Source organism: Trichomonas vaginalis, chromosome III, assembly GCF_026262505.1.
Source record: "Trichomonas vaginalis G3 chromosome III, whole genome shotgun sequence".
Lineage (NCBI taxonomy): Eukaryota > Parabasalia > Trichomonadida > Trichomonadidae > Trichomonas > Trichomonas vaginalis.
This window is the reverse complement of record NC_067205.1, coordinates 14,829,288-14,854,506: the sequence shown is the minus strand read 5'-3', so window position 1 is coordinate 14,854,506 and position 25,219 is coordinate 14,829,288. Positions and strand designations below refer to the sequence as shown.

The 25,219-nt window shown below is 33.9% G+C and overlaps 12 protein-coding genes and 2 pseudogenes across 14 annotated transcripts, besides 2 other annotated features; 10 read left to right on the top strand and 4 right to left on the bottom strand.

Moving 5' to 3' along the window:
• Nucleotides 1-1,945: 1,945 nt before the first annotated feature.
• TVAGG3_0703510 (protein serine/threonine kinase protein) lies at nucleotides 1,946-3,297 on the top strand (the record flags this gene model as incomplete). The annotated part of the gene is made up of 1 exon (XM_001324767.1): nucleotides 1,952-3,061. The coding sequence occupies one exon, from the start codon at nucleotides 1,952-1,954 to the stop codon at nucleotides 3,059-3,061; it is 1,110 nt and encodes a 369-aa protein (XP_001324802.1).
• A 133-nt stretch (nucleotides 3,298-3,430) lies between these two features.
• TVAGG3_0703500 (uncharacterized protein) lies at nucleotides 3,431-5,159 on the bottom strand (the record flags this gene model as incomplete). Its single annotated transcript, XM_001324768.1, has 1 exon — nucleotides 4,016-5,146. One exon carries the CDS (start codon nucleotides 5,144-5,146, stop codon nucleotides 4,016-4,018), a length of 1,131 nt encoding a protein of 376 aa, XP_001324803.1.
• A 930-nt stretch (nucleotides 5,160-6,089) lies between these two features.
• Nucleotides 6,090-7,469: a mobile genetic element.
• A 174-nt stretch (nucleotides 7,470-7,643) lies between these two features.
• Nucleotides 7,644-8,422, bottom strand: TVAGG3_0703480 (uncharacterized protein; the record flags this gene model as incomplete). Its single annotated transcript, XM_001324769.2, has 1 exon — nucleotides 7,952-8,422. The coding sequence occupies one exon, from the start codon at nucleotides 8,420-8,422 to the stop codon at nucleotides 7,952-7,954; it is 471 nt and encodes a 156-aa protein (XP_001324804.1).
• A 247-nt stretch (nucleotides 8,423-8,669) lies between these two features.
• TVAGG3_0703470 (uncharacterized protein) lies at nucleotides 8,670-9,217 on the bottom strand (the record flags this gene model as incomplete). Its single annotated transcript, XM_001324770.1, has 1 exon — nucleotides 8,670-9,008. The coding sequence occupies one exon, from the start codon at nucleotides 9,006-9,008 to the stop codon at nucleotides 8,670-8,672; it is 339 nt and encodes a 112-aa protein (XP_001324805.1).
• Nucleotides 9,218-14,153: 4,936 nt separating this feature from the next.
• On the top strand, nucleotides 14,154-14,488 carry TVAGG3_0703460 (protein of unknown function, DUF4106 family; the record flags this gene model as incomplete). Its single annotated transcript, XM_051243472.1, has 1 exon — nucleotides 14,154-14,488. A coding segment is annotated over one exon (335 nt), but the record flags the coding sequence as incomplete, so codon positions are not given.
• A 148-nt stretch (nucleotides 14,489-14,636) lies between these two features.
• TVAGG3_0703450 lies at nucleotides 14,637-15,067 on the top strand (annotated as a pseudogene). The gene has a single exon. A coding segment is annotated over exon 1 (431 nt).
• Nucleotides 15,068-15,127: 60 nt separating this feature from the next.
• On the top strand, nucleotides 15,128-16,084 carry TVAGG3_0703440 (protein of unknown function, DUF4106 family; the record flags this gene model as incomplete). Its single annotated transcript, XM_051243471.1, has 1 exon — nucleotides 15,128-16,084. A coding segment is annotated over one exon (957 nt), but the record flags the coding sequence as incomplete, so codon positions are not given.
• Nucleotides 16,085-16,480: 396 nt separating this feature from the next.
• Nucleotides 16,481-25,219: part of a mobile genetic element that runs on past the window's edge.
• Nucleotides 16,538-17,521, top strand: TVAGG3_0703430 (protein of unknown function, DUF4106 family; the record flags this gene model as incomplete). Its single annotated transcript, XM_051243470.1, has 1 exon — nucleotides 16,538-17,521. The coding sequence occupies one exon, from the start codon at nucleotides 16,538-16,540 to the stop codon at nucleotides 17,519-17,521; it is 984 nt and encodes a 327-aa protein (XP_051090057.1).
• On the top strand, nucleotides 17,554-17,957 carry TVAGG3_0703420 (uncharacterized protein; the record flags this gene model as incomplete). The annotated part of the gene is made up of 1 exon (XM_051243469.1): nucleotides 17,554-17,957. A coding segment is annotated over one exon (404 nt), but the record flags the coding sequence as incomplete, so codon positions are not given.
• TVAGG3_0703410 lies at nucleotides 21,292-21,914 on the top strand (annotated as a pseudogene). Its single transcript has one exon. A coding segment is annotated over exon 1 (623 nt).
• TVAGG3_0703400 (Poxvirus D5 protein-like family) lies at nucleotides 21,957-22,388 on the top strand (the record flags this gene model as incomplete). The annotated part of the gene is made up of 1 exon (XM_051243468.1): nucleotides 21,957-22,388. One exon carries the CDS (start codon nucleotides 21,957-21,959, stop codon nucleotides 22,386-22,388), a length of 432 nt encoding a protein of 143 aa, XP_051090055.1.
• Nucleotides 23,050-23,469, top strand: TVAGG3_0703390 (protein of unknown function, DUF4108 family; the record flags this gene model as incomplete). Its single annotated transcript, XM_051243467.1, has 1 exon — nucleotides 23,050-23,469. One exon carries the CDS (start codon nucleotides 23,050-23,052, stop codon nucleotides 23,467-23,469), a length of 420 nt encoding a protein of 139 aa, XP_051090054.1.
• Nucleotides 23,967-24,559, top strand: TVAGG3_0703380 (protein of unknown function, DUF4106 family; the record flags this gene model as incomplete). Its single annotated transcript, XM_051243466.1, has 1 exon — nucleotides 23,967-24,559. A coding segment is annotated over one exon (593 nt), but the record flags the coding sequence as incomplete, so codon positions are not given.
• TVAGG3_0703370 (uncharacterized protein) lies at nucleotides 24,790-24,936 on the bottom strand (the record flags this gene model as incomplete). The annotated part of the gene is made up of 1 exon (XM_001299118.2): nucleotides 24,790-24,936. The coding sequence occupies one exon, from the start codon at nucleotides 24,934-24,936 to the stop codon at nucleotides 24,790-24,792; it is 147 nt and encodes a 48-aa protein (XP_001299119.2).

Genomic DNA, 25,219 nt, shown 5'->3' with positions numbered 1-25,219 from the left:
ATAGTTTTTTTTGGTTTCGCAAAACATCCAAAAACAAATATGCTATAAAAGTGACAAATTTAGCAAAACGAAACCCTTAAGTTTTACAAAAATTCGAGTTTCAAACGTTGATTCATTAATTTTATCGTCTTGATTTATCTCTCAATTCAGATTTTGTTTGATGTGCAGATCATCATTCGATATGCTAAATTACTCAATAGAAATAAAATTATTGAATTTGAATATTGATTGAATTTTTGAATACGAAGAATTGAAAAATAAAAATCTGGTTTATAATATTAGTTAATGTGGCATCAAAATTATAAACTTTGTTTTATCATTCAAAATTTCATGTTAGTAAAATTAATTAGATATAATAAAAAGAGATAATGATCAATATAAAATTCAAATACATTTTCTGAATAATTGAATTTATCATATTCAATTATTCCAATGATAATTAATACCACAATCATGCCATATATCTTCTTTATCGTTTAAAATAAAATTCTTTTCAAATTCATTAATTGATATTTATCAATAGCTTACGCTATAAAGCAGACTTTATGGGGTTCTTTTATTCATTTTTCAATAAGCTATAAAACGATAGAACTTTATTAGCATTCAATTCTATTTCGCTTATAACTATTTTAAATTTGATTATTTTATCAATATACAAAATAAAATAATTCGATTTTCAAAAGCAATAATAAATTTGAAAGCTTCTATTAACCAATTTCAATTCAATAGAAATTATTGTGAAAGTTATTTTAGTTTTTATTCAAATGATCAGTCTATAATTTCATATTTTAAATCAATTTCCTTTAACTATCACATTAAGGGTTTCGTTTTGCTAAATTTGTCACTTTTATAGCATATTTGTTTTTGGATGTTTTGCGAAACCAAAAAAAAAACTATGATATACAATGTGTGTGTAAAGAAAATACTTTATTTACTAGTTAAAAAATCATTTGGTATTGATCAAGTTATTTTTTCTGGATAAGATATTATATGGATAATTGGATAGAAAATACAATTATATAATCTTGTACCTGGTTTAATTAAGCTAATTGTCATCAGAAACTTGTAATTTTTATGAATTTCAGATTTTCTTTTCATTACTGCTTTTCTTAATAGGTCAAGTTCTTATTTACGTTATAAAGTATGATATTTACAAATATCAAGTTATCATGTTTTTTGAGAAATTATGAGAAACAAACAAAAATGAAAAAGATAGGAATAGCAATGAATAGTGATGTGGGTATAGAAAATGTAAGAGATATGAATGCAAAGCAATCAGTATTTAGGACATTGACCATAGATTTCGAAAAAAAAATGCTGCATATTGAGCGAAAACTATGATTATATTATAAGGCTGTCATTTAAAGCATAATGAAACTATTCCCTTTTCATTTTAATCGAATAAGATAGTAAAGATTTTTGAATTAGCTAGAAACTGATGAGATGTTTTCATAAATCAGATTTTTAATCTCTATAATGCATAATTCACTCAATATCTCAATTTTGATATTGCGAGATATTTTTGCTATCGGTTTCGCAATTTTGACACAATAGCAAGAGGGTTCTATAAGCATTATTATCAACGTAGAATCTGAATATCATATCAGAAAATGTCGCAAATCTAACATTTACCCGACCAAATAGCAAAAATAATTGAATACTTTTCGCAAAAACTTTAAAAATCGATAAAAATATGAAATATAGATATTAAAGAGACTTTTTATATAATATTCATAAAGATTTTCCAAAAATATGATACCGCAAAATTAAAAAAGTGACGTCTTGAGTCAAAGGTCGAAATTGCTAGCTAAATGTTTTTTTAGCGAAATTGCGTATTGTACGTTTTTTCGCAAAACGAAACCCTTAGTAAAACATCTTTATTTCATATGCACGCAAAAATGTATCATTTTTATAAATTTCAATAACGATTTTTAGAGATTATTTTTTCAAAATGACTGAGCAATTTATCCCACCAGGTTTTATATTTCTTAAAAACCTAAACAGTGGATTTCTCGGCCCAAGTTATTTGTTGAAAAAAGAGGATACCGGTGTTAACTTTATTTGCAAAAGCTTTCTCAAATCATCAATTGGAGATGAAGCAGATGTTGATAATTTCATTCAAATTATTCGAATGACAAGAAAGGTTAAAGAATCCTGCTTCCTTCCTTATCATTATTACTACGATGAAGAAAAATACATTTATGCCTTGCGTCCATTTTTCGAGGGACTCGATCTCGCATCATATATCACAAACTGTTCGACTAATATCAACGTTGCTACTGCTCAATGGAAAGTTCTTGTTCGTCTTTATCGGCATTTACATAAAAGAAAAATTACACCTATATTCATTAAACCGAGTAACGTTTTCATGGAAAACGGAACTATTGCATTCATTACAGATATTTACCCGCCACCACGTCAATTCAATGCTACATTGCATCGCACAAATCCACTCGAAGTTGGTTTTTTAGCTCCAGAATATCTTAGTGAAGGGATGTTTCCTGGTCAAAAGTCAGATATGTGGAGTCTTGGTGTTCTCTTGTGGTTTATGGTTACAAAGCAACTTCCTTGGAGTATGAATAATGTTGTGGTCATGCTAAAAACAATTCAAACTGGAGGACCAATCAACTTTGGTATTTTACCTCCAGAAATTCGCGATATTGCTGCATCTTTGCTTGTTTTATCACCCGAGAAAAGGATTGACACCGAACAAATAGTTCACAATCGTGCAAATACCTTGGTAAGTACTCACTCATGTGAGGACCATCGTACTCCTATGAAAACAATTATAGATTCAATTGTCAAACCGTTGAGAACAAATACTCCTTCTCCAAGACTTGCTAATTTAGTTAATGTTAGACGCAGGGCTCCATCAGATGCTGCCGCAATTCCGCCACGAAGAATGTCTACATCCGAGAACCCTTTAACAATGCTTCCTCCATTGCTTGGAGAAAAGAAGCCTAATCCTTTGGCTGGTTTGTTGCCTTCTAATATGGTTAGAGTTGCAGGACAAGGAAATAGAAGAGGTTCGTTCCATCAATTGATGAAAGTTAATTTTTAAATTGTTTATTTTGTTTGTAATATACTCTATCGAATTACATAAACGTATGTATACTTTGTTTGATACTAACTGATCGGATTTGTTTTTAACTCTTTACCTGCATTAACGATTAATTTTTAAAAAAGATGAGTAATAATGATAAACAAGAACTAATTAATATAAAAATCATATGACTCTTGTTTGTCATTTACAATCATATGATGCTTGTCCAATAATTTATATTTTCTTGTTTAAAACAATCAATTGATCCATATCAATTATTGAATGAACTAAGCAAACCATGATTTTCTCACGAATTTGCGATGATATTTGTTATGCAAATGTAAATTATATGTTTGGATAGAAAATAAAATTCGGGTTTTTTGTTGAATTTTATTTAATTTAGCTGGAAATTAATTCTTGTCCACTAAAGAAAGTATTACCCTTATTAAATAATGAGGATTTAAAAATTTAATAAAAAAAATAAACGAAAAACTTGTATAACTATGATAAAAAGTGAAATATTCATCCTAAATTAAACTAATAGATGAAATCAAATTACTAAAGATGCTCATATTTTTATTGATAATTAAATGTACAAGGTTTTATTCATATTCATTTTATTTTTCCAAATATATTCAAAACAATATTGTGATAAATATCACATTCTCAGCTTATGTGATGAATGTTATGTGATATTATAAAACATTTTCCTTGTTTTAACTATTTAAATTGATTATATTTTTGAATTCTGATTCAAATCTAATATTAAAATTACATTCTATGCATTGCTGTCTTCACACCTAATAATTATTTTACGATTAACATACTTTTCACTATTCAAACATTCATAATGATTGATAGACATATTAATATTTGAACGATTCATCTATTGTAATTGCCTATCATTAAATATATAGCAATTTCAATAAACAAACATTATTCATATTTAATTCAAAAACAAACATAATAAAATTATATTTTGATTTGTCTTTTGATGGCTGAGAGATCATTCAATGCAGTTTCAACTACTTCGGACTTGCCAAATTTGATAACAAAGGAATTATTCTCGTCAATCTTAATTCTGCATATTTTAATTCCAATGTTATTGTATCCAGCAATTTTTGCATTGAAGAATCTAACAAAGCTAATGACCTTTGGTTCCTTAAACTCAATCCTGATTTTTGGACAAATATCGGATTTCAGAACTTCCATCATGAAAGGATTGGAAAATTCACCTGTTTTTTCATCACGATTTACAAGTGTAAGTGGATTTGTAAAGTTAATAGTACCTTCTAAATATATTTCACTTATATCTGATGGTGGAATGAGCTCTAAATTCTTGTCGAATAATTCGATGCCGTTCAAACCGAACATTTTATCCGCGCCGTAGTTTTTTAAGAATTCAAAAACAATTGAATCGTGCTTGATCAATGGAACAGCTCCATACTTGTCTATAACGGGCGTCCTATAATAATCAATGAAGACCTGAGATATTTGAAGCTTTGATCTTAAGCTCATTGGTCTGTAATGGATAAGAGAAACTTCCGTTCCATAGTCTTGAGGAACTTCTCCTTGTACAATCTCGGTATAACCCAAAGAAATCTTAAATCTCTTCACTGATGATGCGGATGTGGATGGAGAGTTCCAAACGCGACAAAACCTTGGCTCTGCAAATGGTGTGAAGTAAAAAGTCAGAATTAGATTCTCATACTTTTTTTCACCATAAGTGTACTTTAGACCGTTAATTGATTGCGTTTTGATTAAAGTATTATCTGATACTTTATTGAGCATATCCTGATCAATTGGATAGTTTGACTTTATGAGCATTGGCTGAATTCTAAATCTTTGCTCATCTAAAAACCACACAGATGAGCAGCTGATTTCTGAAGTAGAGCTCCATGACTGAAGAAACTCTACATTGTACACAATTGGCTCGATTTTAAACTGCTCACTTGAAATAAGATTGCGAGTTAATTTGGAAGGAGTATAAGAGAAGGTGGAAATACGATCCTTATGAAGAGGGAATCCAGTTATGTTCTTGGAAGAATTATATCTTATAATTTTTCGAGGTTTGGGCGATGAAAGTACATAAGATGATCTCATTGTAAAATTTTTTGATAATTTTTTGCTTTGATTTCAATTTGAGAGCATTCAAATCATTAACTGAACAAAAATACCAAATAAACTGATGACATGCAACAAAATAGGATTTTGAAATTTAGATAAGATTTTTTTTGAAAAGTGTGTCAAATTCAGAAGAAAAATTGAATAGTAAATAGATACATTCAATTAATACTTCAAATGGATTTACAAGAGAATTAATAAATATATTACATTTCAAAATGAAAGTAAAATTGAAAAGAAAAGTGAATTTTTACCTCAACTTGCTTAATTCCATTTTAAAACCAAATTCTAAATGTTGACCAACATAAATTTTTCAGATCTTTGAAACTAATATAAAATCCATATCAATTTTTGAATGATGTCAAGAGAGAATAATTGTATAGAGCACGTTTATCCTGATGAGTATTTTAGGAAGCTGTTCGAATGCTTATGGCGTTTATTTTTTCCGATAATTTTTTTTTTGACATTCTTATTTTTATTATACAGTGGTCAAAGTAAAATACAATTTTATTATGTTAAATTTTTTGAATACATTCAAAAAATAATCTCAACTTTTGACACCAATTATCATATTTTCCTGTTTTTTTTTTATTATTTTTGCATTAGGCTAATTCAGATTTCTTCATCTCCCGCTTTTTTGACATTCCTTTTCAAATCGATGAAAAGCTATGAGCTTTTTCTTCATAATTTCTGCGCGACGTTTATAACGTAACCTCATAATTTGTCATCAACATGCTTTGCTGTATGACATTAAAACATTTTTGTTATCAGTTCTTGTATCATTTTAGCTTAATTATGAATTCGGCTGATTTTATTGCGGCATTCAATTTTTCTTGCTAATGATGTTCTACTATCTATCAGTTCTTTAATGATATTAACATCCTCAATATATTTTATGCTCAAACAACATTTAGCTCTAATAGAGTGCGGGACAAATTTGCCAACTGTCACTTTTTCAATAACCTTAAATTACGCTTTTCTAGTTTTTTAAAATAACCTTAAATTATATTTGAAGAAATTATGTCTATGATATATGTTTTATGCTAGAATCTTGGAGTTTTCATGCACTACACAAGAGCTCCAAAGTTCCAAGAGTGAATGCTCAATAGCAATTATAGAGATGTACCTTTTCAAAATGACTTTTACTGATTAAATTTAATCAATAGAAGACATTTTGAAAAGGTACCTCTACAATTAGATATACAAGAGATTCAAAGCTTCATTTCGGATAGATTTGAAACTTTGAAACTCTTGGTAGATTTTGAGTGAATGCTGACAATCATCATCTTGAGAAGGTTTTCTTTAAGAAAACCTTCTCAAAGAGGTTTCTCAGGAGCCCTGAGGCTCCCTTTCGTAATGATTGGGAGCCTTGGGGCTCCTGAGACGAAGAATGGCTTCGCCGAATCTTTGATCAGCAGAGGCCAAATGAAAAGGCCTCTGCTGATGGATTCTCAGGAGCCCTGAGGCTCCCTTTCGTAATGATTGGGAGCCTTGGGGCTCCTGAGACGAAGAATGGCTTCGCCGAATCTTTGATCAGCAGAGGCCAAATGAAAAGGCCTCTGCTGATGGATTCTCAGGAGCCCTGAGGCTCCCTTTCGTAATGATTGCCTTGGGGCTCCTGAGACGAAGAATGGCTTCGCCGAATCTTTGATCAGCAGAGGCCAAATGAAAAGGCCTCTGCTGATGGATTCTCAGGAGCCCTGAGGCTCCCTTTCGTAATGATTGGGAGCCTTGGGGCTCCTGAGACGAAGAATGGCTTCGCCGAATCTTTGATCAGCAGAGGCCAAATGAAAAGGCCTCTGCTGATGGATTCTCAGGAGCCCTGAGGCTCCCTTTCGTAATGATTGGGAGCCTTGGGGCTCCTGAGACGAAGAATGGCTTCGCCGAATCTTTGATCAGCAGAGGCCAAATGAAAAGGCCTCTGCTGATGGATTCTCAGGAGCCCTGAGGCTCCCTTTCGTAATGATTGGGAGCCTTGGGGCTCCTGAGACGAAGAATGGCTTCGCCGAATCTTTGATCAGCAGAGGCCAAATGAAAAGGCCTCTGCTGATGGATTCTCAGGAGCCCTGAGGCTCCCTTTCGTAATGATTGGGAGCCTTGGGGCTCCTGAGACGAAGAATGGCTTCGCCGAATCTTTGATCAGCAGAGGCCAAATGAAAAGGCCTCTGCTGATGGATTCTCAGGAGCCCTGAGGCTCCCTTTCGTAATGATTGGGAGCCTTGGGGCTCCTGCAGCAGAGTATCGCTCCGCTCAATTAATTTTTTTTTAAAAAAGTGTCGTGTGGCAAATTTGTCCTGTTCCCAGCTCTAATATAAATCAATAAGTATCAAACATGATTATTGTTATTCAAAATGACCTTAAAATGCAATGATGACTTAATATTTATATTAAGTTAATCAAAATTATTCAATCAAAATTATGTGTTCAAATTATAGCCGACTATCTATAGTTTTTTTTAATATCTTATACCAAAAGTGCCAAGAATTTTTTTTTCGTCCAAGGTTTTTTTTTTGAACAAATGTGGCTGTCAGGAAAATACTCATCTTGTAACATTCAAATGTTGATAAGATATTTGATATTTGAGGATTTTTTCCTTGAATTTAGAATTATTTTGAAATTAGTTTTTTCACCTAGTTTAATTTAAAAACAAAGAGAACTTCCATACCAAATTGCTAATTGTGGATTGTGTTTGTTCAATTTTCATGTCAAATTAAATTTTTTAAAAAGAATTAAATTAAATTTACATAGCTAGATTACAAACAGTTTATTTTTCTATGAAAATATCTAGAATAAAGCAAGTAGAAAAATCCTACCAAGAGTGGCGAATGTAGCAAGCGTGAATTTGCGAATGCTTTCAGCAAAAATCGGTCTTCTCTTCTTCATGTAATAGTATATGAGGACTCCTGAAATCGGACATACAACAATTGATCCATATAGAAGAAGATCTTTTAGTGTTCTTTTCTCATTTTCTGCTTGAGAATTGTTGGAGCAATTTGAATCATTTGTCACTTGGTTATGAATTAAATGAATGGGCATTCCTGGAGGAAGTGGATTAGTGAGCTCAACTTCTTTACCATCTTTAAGAAGATATTTATACTTGAAAGATGTACTTTGTGATCCGTATGTATATGAAAAGTGACGTTTTTTCATAATCCTCTGGACAAAGTAGATTTTTACTTGAAAAATTTTGCGCGAACGCGGAGCGAAGGCTCGAGCGAAGCGAGAGGTCTGAGCTCCGCGTTCGCATATGAACATTCAAAAAAAGCGCGTAGATTCCAAATATGTCCTATTTTTTTCTTCCTCTTCTCTTTCTTCTTTCCCTTTTTCTCTTCTCTTTCTTCTTTCCTTTTTTTTCCTTTCTTATTTCTATTTAATTTTGAAAAAATTATTTAAAATTCAGAAAGTATTGCACTAATGTTTGATATATTAGAACTATTTGAACGTTTTTATTTGGAATATATAAAATAAACATAAAATTTTTAAAAAATTAAGAAATAAATTTTTATTCAAACAATAAAATGATAAGGAAGAGAAAACTAGAGCCTAAGAGAAATGAAATCAGGTTAGAGGTTTGATGAATGAGAGAAAGCTGAGACTTATGAGGAGAGCTTGATGGAAACTGAGGAGATTTGAGAAGTAATGAGTGGATTGGAGGATATCTGAGTGGTATTGAGGAGATCTGAGTAGAATGGAGGATATCTGAGGAGATCTGTGTAGAATGGAGGAGATCTGAGGAGATCTGTGTAGAATGGAGGAGATCTGATGGAATTTGGCTAGTGATGAGGAGAGTGGAGGAGTAGTGAGGGGAGTTTAATGGAAAGTGGTGAGTAAAGTCTATCATACTCAAGGTGTTCTTATGGTCCAACTGTGTTGTTTGATCCGGCTTCTTTAAATGATATAATATAATTGAAAATTGATGGGTCTAAGCGGTTAGACCCATCAAAATGAGCATCCCTAAGGCTTGCTATACTTGTAGAATGTAAACGAGGAATTCGAGTACGAATCCCTCGGATACTTCTACAAGTATGGCATAACCGACGCTAAAATAACGCTTCACACGGGCCATAGAAGGGTCTATTTTGCTTAGAAGGTAGATTGTAAGTTATAGAAAATCTAGACAATTGAGTATGAATTGAGAAAAAGATGTCTCAAACCACCGACAATATTGAGAAAAATGTTTTTTATCCAAGACAGTTGATAATAAATTGTCTTTTATCCAAGACATTTGAGAGAAAACTGTCATTTATCCAAGACAATTGAATAGATTTTGTCCGAATGTGAACTGAACGTTTTTGATTTTTTTATAAAAAAAAATACAAAATAACGTATAAATTTTACGGGATTGAATATATTATAATATGAGATATTTAAAAGGGGTATTAATAATAAATAATAATGGTGCATTTAAAAATTTAAAATCGTTAATTTTTAGTTGACAACCGCTCAAAACTTTACAAAAATCCAAAAAAAATTTAAAATCAAAAATAGAAGACAAAAAACCTAAACTTCATGACAGTATCGTCAGACAGTGTCTAATGCATAGTGATAGGGATGCGTTAAACACGCCATTTGACCGGGCGTACATTTTTTTTGTTCGCCCAAAAATTTCGCCATTTGAGAAATTCAAAAATTAAAAATAAAATTTTAATCTTGATTTTTTTATTTTCGTGATTTTTTTGAAACTTACATAAGCGATGAAATACTTTTTTTTAAGTAATCGTTTATTATATATAAATATATCTTAATAAATTTAATTCCTTAAGGTAGAGCGTGTTCAAATTTAAAATCTCATACAATATTTTCTTAATGTCGTATTTTTCTGAGGTCGCCCAAATAAAGGCGAATTCAAAATTGAGAACTCCAAGGCGTATGGCGAGTATTCAAAAAGTACGCCACTTACAAAATATTGAATGTGGATTATCAATTTTTTGGCGTGTTCAATTTCAAATTTTGATATTTATGTTTATTTTACTCAATATAATGCTAAGAATTAAAATATAAAATTCATAGAATTTTTTCTTTGAAAATATTTTACATTTTTATTAGACCACTCCTAGACTAGTCATCAGGTTATCCTCAGATCATCCTCAGACTACTCCTTATCAGATTACTCATCATCCTCAGACTACTCCTTAGACCCCTCCTCATCAGACTACTCCTCAGATCTTCCTCATAAGACTCCTCCTCAGATCTTCCTCCTGAGACTACTCTTCAGACTACTCCTTAGAGTCCTCCTCATCAGACTAGTCCTGAGACTAGTCCTCAGACTACTCCTGAAACTACTCCTCAGATTATCCTCAGACTCCTCCTCAGATTATCCTCAGACTCCTCCTCAGATTATCCTCAAACTCCTCCTCAGATTATCCTCAGACTACTCCTGAAACTACTCCTCAGATTATCCTCAGACTCCTCCTCAGATTATCCTCAAACTCCTCAGACTACTCCTCAACCTCCTCAGATTATCCTCAAACTACTCCTCAGTCTAATCCTCAGACTCCTCCTCAGATTATCCTCAAACTCCTCCTCAGATTATCCTCAAACTCCTCAGACTACTCCTCGGTCTAATCCTCAGACTCCTCCTCAGATTATCCTCAAACTCCTCAGACTACTCCTCAACCTCCTCAGATTATCCTCAAACTCCTCAGATTATCCTCAAACTCCTCCTCAGATTATCCTCAAACTCCTCAGACTACTCCTCGGTCTAATCCTCAGACTCCTCCTCAGATTATCCTCAAACTCCTCAGACTACTCCTCAACCTCCTCAGATTATCCTCAAACTCCTCAGATTATCCTCAAACTCCTCAGTCTAATCCTCAAACTCCTCCTCAGATTATCCTCAAACTTCTCAGACTACTCCTCGGTCTAATCCTCAGATTCCTCCTCAGATTATCCTCAAACTACTCCTCAGTCTAATCCTCAGACTCCTCCTCAGATTATCCTCAAACTCCTCCTCAAACTCCTCCTCAGATTATCCTCAAACTCCTCAGACTACTCCTCGGTCTAATCCTCAGACTCCTCCTCAGATTATCCTCAAACTCCTCAGACTACTCCTCAACCTCCTCAGATTATCCTCAAACTCCTCAGATTATCCTCAAACTCCTCAGACTACTCCTCAAACTCCTCCTCAGATTATCCTCAAACTCCTCAGACTACTCCTCGGTCTAATCCTCAGACTCCTCCTCAGATTATCCTCAAACTCCTCAGACTACTCCTCAACCTCCTCAGATTATCCTCAAACTCCTCAGACTACTCCTCAAACTCCTCAGACTACTCCTCAAACTCCTCAGACTACTCCTCAAACTCCTCAGACTACTCCTCAAACTCCTCAGACTACTCCTCAAACTCCTCAGACTACTCCTCAAACTCCTCAGATTATCCTCAAACTCCTCAAACTACTCCTCAAACTCCTCCTCAGATTATCCTCAAACTCCTCAGACTACTCCTCGGTCTAATCCTCAGACTCCTCCTCAGATTATCCTCAAACTCCTCAGACTACTCCTCGGTCTAATCCTCAGACTCCTCCTCAGATTATCCTCAAACTCCTCAGACTACTCCTCAAACTCCTCAGATTATCCTCAAACTCCTCAGACTACTCCTCAAACTCCTCAGACTACTCCTCAAACTCCTCAGACTACTCCTCAAACTCCTCAGACTACTCCTCAAACTCCTCAGATTATCCTCAAACTCCTCAGATTATCCTCAAACTCCTCAGACTACTCCTCAAACTCCTCAAATTATCCTCAGACAACTCCTGAAACTACTCCTCAGACAACTCCTCAGATTATCCTCAAACTCCTCAGATTATCCTCAAACTCCTCAGACTACTCCTCAAACTCCTCAGACTACTCCTCAAACTCCTCAGATTATCATCAAACTCCTCAAACTACTCCTCGGTCTAATCCTCAGACTCCTCCTCAGATTATCACTTTACATATATATATATCGATAACTAAATAATTACTTATTATACTTTCTTTATTTTTTTTTAATTTTAAAATAATATTAATATATCTTTCTACGTTTAATGATGAAAAGAGAAAGAGGAGTAAAAAGAGGAAAGAGAAAAGAAAGAGAGAGAGAGAGAGAAAGAAAAAAAAAGGACGGCGATAATTTTGTATTGTTTTGTTATTCGGCCGAATGGCGGCTACTTCGTACCCGCCATTCGGCCCCAAAAATGGCGTATTATTCTATTTTTAAACGGTCATGGCGTAAAACCGTCGCATCCCTACATAGTGATCCGTCTGTAACATTGACTTGCAATGATTCAGTTAATGTCATTGGTAGAGGAATGATATAATTGCATTCAATGCATGTTTGTGCTGTAAATTCTTCGTATGGATTTATATCACTTAAATGTTCATATTCAGTGAACAATGCATATGGGATGCTTGCGAACATCTGATTTCTAATAATGTTCTTTAATAAATGAAATAATGTAATTTAAAATTTTCAGACTTCTATCGTTTTCAATTTTTTTTGTTAAATTTCTTTTGAAATTTGAAGGAAATAGAACACAGATCAATAATTTTCATTCTCAGAGTATATTTATCAGTCAAAATCAATTTTTAAAAACAATAACACTTTTATTGAATTGAATATGAATTCAATTTGATTTTTTCTGTCTCTTGAAGAATTTTCAAAAGATGATTAAAAACTGATGAATAACATTTAATGCATATCGTATTTTTTCTGATGATTTCAAATTTAATTGAATGAAAATTTTTCCCAACCGAAAAAATTTGGAAATTAGAACCATATTTGTCCAAAGTTTCATTAATGAACTAAAGTAGAGATAAAAGCTGTTTCATTAAATATAAATCCATTTTTAACAAAATAAAATTATTGATTTTTTTAAGGGTGCACTACAAGGATTAGAAAGTTCTCAAAAAATTCATAGAGCTCTATCAATCCTCTTATCCTCCAAAATAATAAAACCCCTTATTTCACTTCATTGTAATAAAATTATTTTAATTTTGATTTAAGATATAGATTTAATTAAGGCATTCTCATTACATATATAACTTTGGGCTTCAAATTTTTATTATTGGCCGAGTTTGAAAAAATCATGAAAAAATCAACTTTTTATAATTTAACTTGAGGAAAAAAATTTCAGCATTTTTTGATCGATGAAGGTATTTTTTCTTCTCATCAATACATTGGTACATATATACCCTTGCTACTTATCTTATTTATTTTTAAAAAAACTCATTTTTCAAAGAGTTGAAAAAGAGGTCCAAAAAACAAAGTCCAGCACTCCAAGGATAAAAATTCTTCAAAAATTGAAATTAGAACATAAAAATCATAACATAAGTTCTTCATGATATCAGTATTATATATTTTGTGTTATTTTTGATATATCTTAACTGGCTTATGAATTATTCTTAAAAAAATTTAAAAAGCTTCTAAATATCATATATTAAAATACCAATAGTGAGAGATATAAATTACATCATAATGTTATGAAAAATTACTTAATAAATATTATGAAAAATTTGAAAAATGAAAGGAAAGCATATAATATATCAAATATAAAAAAAAAAAAAAAAAAAAAAGGTAGTGGGGCCTCCAGGCACTTCGTGCCCTCTAGCCCCGAAGATGTTAGTATAAAATGAGTTTAGTATAAAATGAGGTTTTTTGGGTAAGGGGGCCTTCCAGGCACTTCGTGCCTTCTAGCCCCTAAAATTTTTGTAGAGAACTCAAAATAGTATAACTATGTCCGGACAAGTAAGGGTCTATCGTCGCTACAGAAAAGTTACGGGCGTTCCAAGGAAGTATACTTTGAGAGACTCTTTAGAAACTTTAGACGTTGTACATAACCATCCATGTTTTTACTTTACATCCGATAAAAGTGGTTTGGAAACCGTTATGAGATGGTTAGAGGATATACATGACTATGAGTTTTAGATAGAATATGAGAGAGGTCCTATAAACCGGAGAAAGTGTCATATAAACATCTGTCAAAAACCGCTTTTTAACTTCACTTAAAATGCCACGTAAGCTACGTAAGAATATACGTAAGAGGAAGAGAGCATTGAAACATCCAATAGTAAGACTGACACCACAACAACAGTTGCAACAACAAATGCTGAATGACCCCACTATGTTGCAACAAATGTCAAGCAACCCTATGCTTTTAAACCGAGTTATTGGTGCACAGAGTGGAGGTTTAAGAGCGGCACTTTTAGCGAAAATGGCAGGCTATGGTGGAGCTGCAGACGGAACAGCCTATAACCCTCAAAGTCAAATGAATTTGAGTTCACTCAAAAATCAAATAACAGATGTCAAAAAGTCAAACATAGACATACAGAAGCAAATAAGTGAAAACGAAAAGAAACTAGAATATGACAGACACACAAAGAAACTCAATGAGTTAAACGTAGAGAAAAAGAAGAAAGAAGAACAACTGAAAGAACTAAGTACAGAGCAATATGCGAAAAAAGTGTCAGAAAAAGCAGCAGAAGTAGCAAAAATGGAACAAGATGTCATAAATTTGAAAAACCATACTACTCAATATAAAGTACTGAAAGATGAAGAAATAAAACAAAAAGCCCTGAAGACATATATGGATAGCGATGAGTATAAAAAGAAGTTGAAGCAAATGTAAAGGCAGAAAAACTTTTACAGTTGCAAAACCAAACCGTACAGTATGAAAACTTAGCACAAGAAAGTAAAAATAACGACGCAGCCATGCAAAAGGCAATGAAAAGCGCAGAATATATAAAAGCTAACAATGACTGGTTAGATGCCCAAGCCAACGCTAAAGCAGCCCAACTTATAGGGTCAATAAGGACAAAAATACAAGCGGATGAAGACAGTTCAAATGAAGCTTTAATGAATGCTGACTTTAAGAACGCCTTCGAAGCTCTTCATAGTAAGGTGAAACAAGTGAACGACTTCTCATCTGGAAAGAAACTGAAGTCTGAAGGTTTCGACAAAGAGTTAAAAGAAGTAGCACAAAATATGACGAAAATAACAGATGCAGCAACGAGACAGGCAGTTCAAAGTGCCTATGACGCCGTTAGAGCAACTGTTGTGGAAAGTCAAGAAAAAGAGTTACAACAGACCAAAACAGACCTAGTAAATGCTTTCTTAAGAACGAAAAGTCAGGTAGGACATTACGCTGCAGATGGAACATATGTGCCAGCTGGTGGAACTTATATACCAGCTGGCGGAACTTATATACTAGCTAGTGGAACTTATATACCACCAAACCCTCCAAGAGAAGCACCTGCACCAGGACTACCTAAAACATTTACATCGTCACATGGACACAGACATAGGCATGCACCAAAACCAACACAACAACCAACACAACAACCAACACAACAACCAACACAACAACCAACACAACAACCAACACAACAACCAACACAACAACCAGCACAACAACCACCTCCACAACAACAACAACCAGCACAACAACAACCACAAACAGAGCAAGGACATAAAAGAAGTAGAGAACAAGGAAACCAAGAATTCTTAAAAATGCTGAAGGAAGAGTATAGTTACCCAGATACTATTGACTTTAGTGACAGATATAAAGAAGCTATTAGAAAGTTCAAGGATGGAAATACTGACCCGAACCTATTTAGCTTTATGGCTCAGCACCAAATGGGATATAATCTCAAACCTGGAAAATACAAGCTCGCTAAGGGATATGATTTAATAGCATATCATCCAAATGACATGAACGAATTTACTCCGAGATATTTGGTGTCAGAGCTAAATGACAATACAACTCTCTTCATGAAACGCGTAAAAAATAGAGACGGAACGAAAGAAGAAAGGTTTATGAGTCCGGATGACTTAGATAGGGAACTTGTTGAAAACGGTCTCGGAATATATGAAATGCCAGCAGATGAGGTACAAGAAACTCAACAGGAAGAAGTTCAGATACAACCAGACATGGAAGAAATAGTTCAGCAACAACAGCTAGAAGAGCCTGAAGGAAACGAACAAGTCCCTCCTTTGGAAACTAACCTCACAGAACTAGATGAAGATTTGGAACAGCCGAAAAATCTTGACCCTCAACAAGTGTATGCGGAGAATATGGAATCTTTCCAAGAGTCTAAAAAAAATTCGGCTGACATAGTAGAAGAATATCGAAAAATGTTTGCCGACATACAAAAGACTCCAACACCAGATGAAAATATTCAGCATAGAATGGAAGTACTGAAAGAAAATGTACACAAATACAACAACCCTTTTTACTTACGAGCATTTAACGTTCAATCTTTGGATGAACTCGGTGAAAATAAAAGGTTAAATTTCAAGAAAACATATAAAAATGAAACATTGTTTAAAGTTCATTCAGAACCTAGCCAAGATGGAAACAGACCTACTTTTGTTTCTGCAGACTATGGAACTACAATGAGATGGGGTCATAAAGCTAATCCGGATAGGTGGTTCATAAACTTACAACCTCAATTCCAAGAAGTTGTAGACGCAATGGAAGTGAATGGTGAACCAGATATAGCTGGTATTTTAAGCGCGGCTTTAATGCCATTGAAAGATATGAAAGATGCAGATATTTTGGACCAGTATGAAATGAACATGGCTGATGGAAATATAACACCTGACGTTCTAGAACATTTATCTCAAAGAACTACACAGAACCATAAAGATGGTATATTTGGTGAAGAGTTTAGAAAGAGAGTTAGGGACAGAGAAGGAAGAGAACCTATTGTACATGACCTTGCAAACGAAAGTTTGCAAAATGTCATAAAAACTTACTTTTCAGACAATGAATCGAGAATGGATGAATATTTAAGAAAACTCAAATGGATAGTACCAAATGAAATGTTAGTATTGAAAAACATGTTCCATGACAAAATAAAACCAACTACAGAAATAAATGACGCAAGACTGAAAGATTGGGTAGAAGCCTTCCCATTCACAAAAGATATTGTTGGTAACATGGAAAGAAAACCAGAATGGCTACAAAAACATATATTTGGAAACGAGCTTATTCCATATGGACAGGCACTGTTTGAAGAGCTTGAACCGGAAACTCAGGAAAGAGTCATGCAAACAATAAGCGAAGACTCAAATACAAACTATGACAAAATCTTTCTAGGATATAGGTTACCTGAGATGGGCGACCAGAGCCCAAAGGCAAAAAGGACATGGGAAATTTACAACATACTAGGTGAACATGAGGCAAAGATGCAACAACTTGAAGCAGAGGGCAAGTTACCAAAAGTTGCACCAAAGAAGAAGAGAAGAGTTGGAGAAAGTAGTGAAGAAGTAACTTCATCTAGTGAAAGTAGTGGCAATGAAGGAAAAAGAAGAGTTAAACACTCAGTCAGGAAGAAAGTAAAGCTTGGTCCACGTGGGTTCTATTATGACATATAAATCCAACTATTCTATATTTTTACCCATATGAAATGTACGCCGCTCAGAATATAACGCCAACAGTTTTGGATGCCATGAATGGAAATGTTTCCGAATGGTATAACGAATGCGACAATGCCATTAGAAGGTCAGAAATAGTTCCTGGAACTTACGAATATACAACTGCTGTTTCTTATGGAAACGTAGGTGAGTTTGGAGAAGGTTCTTCAACAACAGTAGATATTGCTTGCGACAGGTTTCATATTATTTCTATTGACAACTCTTTCTTATACGTGGAACAAGACATTGAAATAAAACCTTCTGCCAAGTTGTCTGACAAGAAAGGTTGCAATGGAATTTTCTATGTCGGATACCAATATGCTCCAGAAGTTTTCATGGGATATAAGATATATTCTAACTCTGACTTAGTTCAAACAGTAACATGGGCAAACTATGAATGGTTCGCTTTAAGAAACTCAGTACAACCACAAGCTAGAGAACAAACAGACCAGTATGCCACCATTGAGAAAATAAGAAGACTTGACCCTAACGTTCCAGGAGTTTATGTTAACCTTTCTGGACAAACTGCAGCAGCAGTAACCAAAGTAAAATTGAAACTTAGAGTTCCTTTGTCATCTTTCCTCATCTTCAGGTTTTTAAGATACTTGCCAAACTGGGCAGGAAAATTTCTATCGAACTTACTCCAAGCAAAAATAACTTAGTCATTGCACCAACACAAGACCCATTCACTCTTACAGACGTAAAGGGAGCAAATCAAACGTCATTCGCCGAATTTTGCAAAGATAAGGTTGACTTAGACTTTGGTTTCTCAAACTTCAACACTGAAGTAAACTATTATTTCAATGCTGCTGGAACTGCTTGGGACCCAGTTAAGTTCACATGCGAAAAGTTTGAATGCAAGAGAATAGAAAGCAGACTTGCAGTCTATATGTTGGACCCAGATATTTCAAATGCTTTAGCTGCCAAATATATTGCAGTTCCACTTATGTTCCCTATACACCAAATATCTGTCAAAGACTTTGCAGGTGAAGTTGGAAACCAAAGTGCTGACCCAGGTGCAAGAACAGATATTGCTTTAACAACTGCAATGAAACATGCAGATACTATGTTTGTACTGTTCAGACGAACTATAAATGACTATTCTTGTTTCTACAACCCTGGTATTAAATATCATATAAACATAGATGGCAAATATTATCCAAGAGAAGAATATTCTACAGTTGAGGATATGAGGTCATACAACTTGACATTAGATGCTATGAACTTTAACAACAACTTCACAACAACCATTAACCCTGAAATGCAAAGTTCTATTATGCCATATGTGAAAGTATGGACTCATACAGGAGGTCAAAAAACTCAATATCAAATGGAGACCGTTCAAACTTTTGGCTTGGCATTCCATTTGCTGACTCAGAAGACTTTATGGGTGGTATTTCAACTGTTGTACAGTTCAAATACAATATACTGGTGACAGAGACGGTCCAGATGAATTGAAAGCAAAGAAGTTTACAAAACCAATAGCACTTTTCACGGAAGATGCTCTTTTGAAGATTCGTTCGATGAAACCTGCTGGAGCTCCTCAGATTGGCATAACGACAGCTTCCATCGAGCAGATTTTGGCAGCAGGTCAGTAAGTTGTTCTTGAACTGACTTCTCTCCGTCAAATATTGACAGTACGCCAGTTTTGACATAGTATTGTATTATAAACTTACCTTTAGAAATATCGGTCAGTTTTGTTGTTATATTTTTGTCAACGTCAAGAACTTTCACCATCTCAGTCATACCAACTCTCTCTGCTTTATGAAAATATTTTGGTTCAGCAAAGACTGCTATTCTATAACATTTTCCATTGTTTGTGTAAAGAACTATTCTGTCAATGAACTTGTATTGTTTGTGTGTGTAAACTTTGTTTTGCTTCAATTCGAAGAGATACTCAAATACGTCCATCTTTTTATTCTAAGTAAAATGTCATTTCCGAAAAATAGAAGCGTAAGTGTTTCAAAAGGTTTAATGGCGGTGGCAGATGTGAAGTTAAATTCACCAACTCAACAAACAGTCAAAGTGTTATTGTCAATGTCAAAGAAAGAGATGTTGAAGTGGGGAAACCATACGAAGACGAAGATGGTATAACAATAGTTCCTGTAAAAGAACAACCAACATATCCTGAAGTTAGCAGAGACTTAAGTTCTGTTGCAGATATTCGAAACGACTACCAACAACTTAAAGATAAGCTTAAAACTCAGGAGAAGATTTGTCAAGCTTTAGGTATAATGTTAAACTTGGTCGAACACAACCCTGTAAAAGTGAACTCATATGTCATTGCACCTCGTGAAGTTTTGAAAGAACTATTGAAACTTTTGACAGAGGCAGACGATATAAACATCAAAGAAATAGAACCCGACATTGCTTGCTGTGGTGTTTCATATAATGTCATTGACAAGATATACGTTATGAAAGGAGGTGAAACGTTGAACTTAAAAATATAGTTTCCCAGACGTCATAAAAATATTTGACGACCACAACATTTCATTAAAATTTACTTGCTAAGTAAAAATGTCAAAACTTCTTGAAAGATGTTTGAAGAAAAATAATATAGACTTTATTTCATGTAAAGGACTTTACACACTTTTGAACGATATGAAAGACCCTGTTTTGTTTGTTCGTGTAGACAAAGGAAAGTTCTATGTCTTTACAAAATATTTGAACTTCTTAGACAGAGAACTTCAAGAAACGCCATGTGAAAGTTTAGATGAAGTTCTTCTCCACTTTCAGAAAAACTTTTAAATATATGTAAATGGCAGAAGACATAGTGGTTTATACTATTACGACTAAAAACCCTGAGTCATATAATTCTATAACAACAAACTTACAAAGTCCTCAAGGACGATATTGTAAACTAACCTTAAACACAATGACGACTAAAGCCTGTTTTGCTCTTTTGACACCAGAAGATTTTATTGTTGTGAATGGTAAAAAATACTCCTTTGAAGATACTTACTCAGATATACCACCAACAGGTTTTGTTGACTTATTTAATACTTTAAGGACGGATGTAACATGTGCTGCAACTAGAGCAGGTTTCATTATGTTTGGATGTCCGACTGAGTTCAGTATAAACGATATGAGCTATAATACAAAACTTATATCTGGTTTTTACTACCAACAGTTTCCTATAACAGGAAAAGGTGTCATACAAGGTCTATCTATTCCATTGACTTTAAGCACACCTATTTTATATATTGTTTCAAACTTAGGTTCAAAGTGTTATTCGAATGTCGACAGAAACTACTATGACCAAAAGATACTCATGCGTATAAACAACACATTCTCTGCTGGTTTGCCTATTGTTCATTCGAATGCAGAGTTTTCAGCTTTAGTAAACTCAAACACTTTAGCAAACATAAACTTAACCTTAGTTGACGCAAACTTTGTTCCTGTAAAACTTTTATGTCCTATGTATTTGTCAATGACGGCAGAAAGTTTCGAATTGGAAGATGCAACTGGTGAAAGTATTGTACTACAAGAACAACTTCAACAACAAATAGCTCAAGAACAACAAATGCAACAAATGGAACAAATGCAACAACAAAGTCAAGAATAAAAAAATATTTTTTTTTATTTTTATAAAAATGTACAGAATAGATGTTTCAGATTTTTATGACTTCCAAGCCTTCAGAAATATGTGTCCATTTAGAGACTATAACAAAGCAGTCGAGAATTTGAAACGTTTAGTCATTTATGTTGACTCTGCCCCAGAATGTTATGTTATGAAAGAATGGGATGTAGTCTTTAACAAACCAAGAGCAACAATAGTGTCTGAACAAGAATGTAGACAGAAACTTAAGAAAATAAAAGTCGTACAAGTTGGCATGAAGATGTTAGATGCTTGGGATATCTTATTGTCAAAGTTAGAAGATTTTTCAGTTCGAGGTATAAAGTTTATACACCTTCTCCAAACTTCTATTCTATCTTCACTGGATATAAATACGAACAAGTAGAATGGAAAGAAAATATTATAGAAGCTTGGTTAGACCATGTCAAAGAAATTATATGCAATGGAAACGAAAAGGTTTATGAGTATATCTTATGTTGGTTTGCAAACATCTTACAACATCCAAGTGCTAAAAATGAAACTGCTCTCATTATAATTGGAAAACAAGGAACTGGTAAGAACACTTTCTTTACAGATATTTTGTGCAAACTGTTAGAGGGCTATTCGAACCCGAATATGACAAACTTAGAAAACATCTGCGGTAAGTTTAACTCTTCAATAGAGAATATGAAACTTATAGTATGTAACGAACTTCAAAGTATAGATACAACAAAAGTTTTGAACTCAGATGCTTTGAAGAGTCTTATAACAGACAAAGTTGGAGTTGTTGAAAGAAAATATAAAGACCAAAGAGTTTGTGAAAATGTTGCAAATTTCATTATGGTTTCAAACAATGCTGTTCCGATGAAGTTAGAAAGTTCTGACAGAAGATATGTAGTTGTCAGAACGTCAGATTCTCATATGCAAGATACAGAATATTTTGACGACTTAGCAGAAACTTTGACATCTGACTTTTACAACCACTTGTTCTCATATTTCATGACATTAGATATTTCAAAGTTCAATCCAAGACAAATTCCACATACCGAAGAGAGACAAACATTGTTAGAAGCAAACAAGAGTGTATATGAACTGTTCATAGATGAAACTGACTTTGAGTGTTTAGATGAAAGGTCATTGTACGATTCGTATAAACAATATTGTCAAGAGTATGGTTATATGACAGCGTCTAAACGAACATTCTTGGCAAATGTCAAAAATCTTTTAGACGTACAGAATGGTGTATATACAAAGAAAAATTTTTCTGAGTAAATTTTAAAAAAAAATATTTTTTTATTTTATTTGAAATGTACGCTGAGTTTGTTGGAAAGGACCGTTGGGAAACTTGTTTGTTAGATGAGAAATATGAAATTCACTGTTGTGAGTCATTTGAAGTCAGAAACAAAGAGACAAAAAGAGTTTTAAGCGGATGGGAGGGAAATGACGGATATGCTATGATGAAGATGGGTGGGAAAAACTATTTAAAACATGTTGTCATTGCAACTCATTTTATACCGAACTCTAACAATCTACCTTTTGTAGACCATATAAACCATATAAGAAATGACAATAGACTTGAAAATTTACGTTGGGTTACTCGTTCTGAAAACAATAAGAACAAAGGCAAATTTGGAGATATAGTATTCGAATTTGTCGACGAACTAGAAGATGAAACAATTGAAATTACAGACTATGGTAAGCATACGTTTGAGTTTTACTACTATAGCGAAGAACAAGACTCTTTCTACTTTTATACCGGCGTAAACTATAGAAAATTACAAGTATATTTTACTAAGGCGGGCTATGCTTATGTAAACACTAGAGATACAGATGGAAAACACGTTCGAATACTTCTTAACAAATTCAAGAAGCTATATGGCATACCATTTTAAAACGTTTTTTAAAAAAAATATTTTTTTATCCGATAGAAAAGATGACGAAATTCATCTCAGTAAACAAGTATATGTCAGGACTTAAAGAAGAACTAGACCCATTCACATATTTGAATGTTTACTTCTACCATTTTGAAAAGTCTACATTTGACAAAGTTTGGAACATCGAACCAGTTAAGTTTGCTATTGTGACTAAAAATGGTGCGAAATTTGAAGACTTAGACATAGAAGGTTTGTTAACAGTCAAAGAAAGTTTTGACAGAAGGTTCTCAAACCTTAAAGAAGGCAAAGCATACAAACTTGTTATACCTTATGAACCAAAGAAAGCAGACGACTATGAATATTATGAGTCTAAGATAGTTGAAGTTCAAGGTAAATTGGGTAAAAAGATTTTAGAGTCTAAGCCAGTGTTTGCTCCTAAAGAGGAAGAGAACATTGACATTGACCCAGAAATGTTCTAAAAATAAAATTTTATTTTTACATGTCATATCTCACCTTCTCTGGAACTGGCTCTGGTTCTTTCTTCTCTTCTTCTACTTTCTTTTCTTTCTTCTTCTTCTTCTCTGGTGGAGTTATGTCAAACTTCTCAGAACCATATTTTTGTAAAAGTGCTTTGTCATTTAATAGCTCTTCTATTCTGTTTTCTATTTCATTTTCAAGAACAGCGCATGTGTCTTCTTTGCATTCTAAGAAGTTTTTGGACTTCATCTCTCCAAGAGGCGTCATCTCTGTCAACAAGTCTGTCATTGACAAATTTTAAGACTGCTCTGCTTAATGTTTTATGGTTCTTGTCATATTCCCAGAAACAGAACTTTAGAACAAATTCACCTTTCTTGTTTACACTATGTAAGATTTTATGGTCGACAGATGTTTTGCTGTCGAAAAGCTTGTCTCGAATATAGATAGCGAAATCGCTAGACATTTTCTAAAAGATAAAAATTTTAATTTTTCTAAAAATATGTTAGAAAAAAAGTTTGCTGACATTGACAAGAAATTTGAGAATGTTTTAAACAAGAACAAGAGGAAGTTGGAAAATGCTCAGATAAAACCCATACATGACAAGTTCTTATTTGCTCAGAATGGTATAACAGGTCTAATTGCACCACCTGGGTCGGGTAAGACTTTCACTTATCTTAAAATGGCTGCACAACAACAAGAACTAGATGAGAAGAACCCATTCTATGAGTTAGTAGTCATTTGTAGTACTTCGGGTCAATTTGACCAAACCGTCAATTCGTTCAAAGATATTATAAAGAAGTCTAAGTTAGTATGTATAAAAGATACTGAGTTGTTAGATTGGATAAAGAAGTACCAAAGAAGAGTTTTGAAGTACAATGCTATAAATGAGTATATAAACTCGAAGTTTAAAGACCCAAATGAGGAAATGCAGAGAATATTAGAGAAGAAACACTTCAGAAACAAACAGAAAGAGATAGAATACATTTCGAAGAAATTGCAATCTTACGATTGGAAGACTTACCCTCACAGATGTCTTCTTATCTTAGATGATTTCGCCTCTCATCCTTTGTTAAAGAATAGAGAACAAGACATGTGTCGAATTCTTAAGAAGCTCAGACACTTTAACATTTCAGTTGTCATTTGTGTACAGACAGCCAAGAGTTTAAGTAAGGATGTAAAGAGAATACTGACTGATATTATACTTTTCCCCGGATTGTCCGAAGACGATTTCATGGAACTTATGAAAGAGTCCATGGCAGGTAAGTTTGACAGATATGAACTATGGGTGAAGTACAAAGCCATACAAGACCCTCATACTTCTTTCAGAATTCACATCTACGCGAACAAAGTTCAAATTGTTTCAAGACAAGCTTGAAAAATGTAAGTGTTTGAGTCTTAGTCTGTTGTGGTGCTGGGGCTGTCGGTTCTTCTGGCTTTGGAAGACATTCAGGAAGAGGAACGTCGGACATTCGTTTGTGTCCTGTCGGATGGAAGGACTTTTCCTGTAGGAAGGAAGGACTTTTCCTGTTGTCAAGAAATTTTTTTCCTGTCGGAAGGAAAAACTTTTTCTGAAGGTCGGCCAAAAAGTTCTCAATTTTCGAAAATTTGAATGGTTTACGGACGGACAACAGAAAAAATTTTTCTTGTTGGAAGGAAGGACTTTTCCTGTTGGAAGGAAAAACTTTTTCTGTCGGAAGGAAGGACTCGGAATGCCAGAAGGAAGGACTCGGAATGCCAGAAGGAAGGACTCGG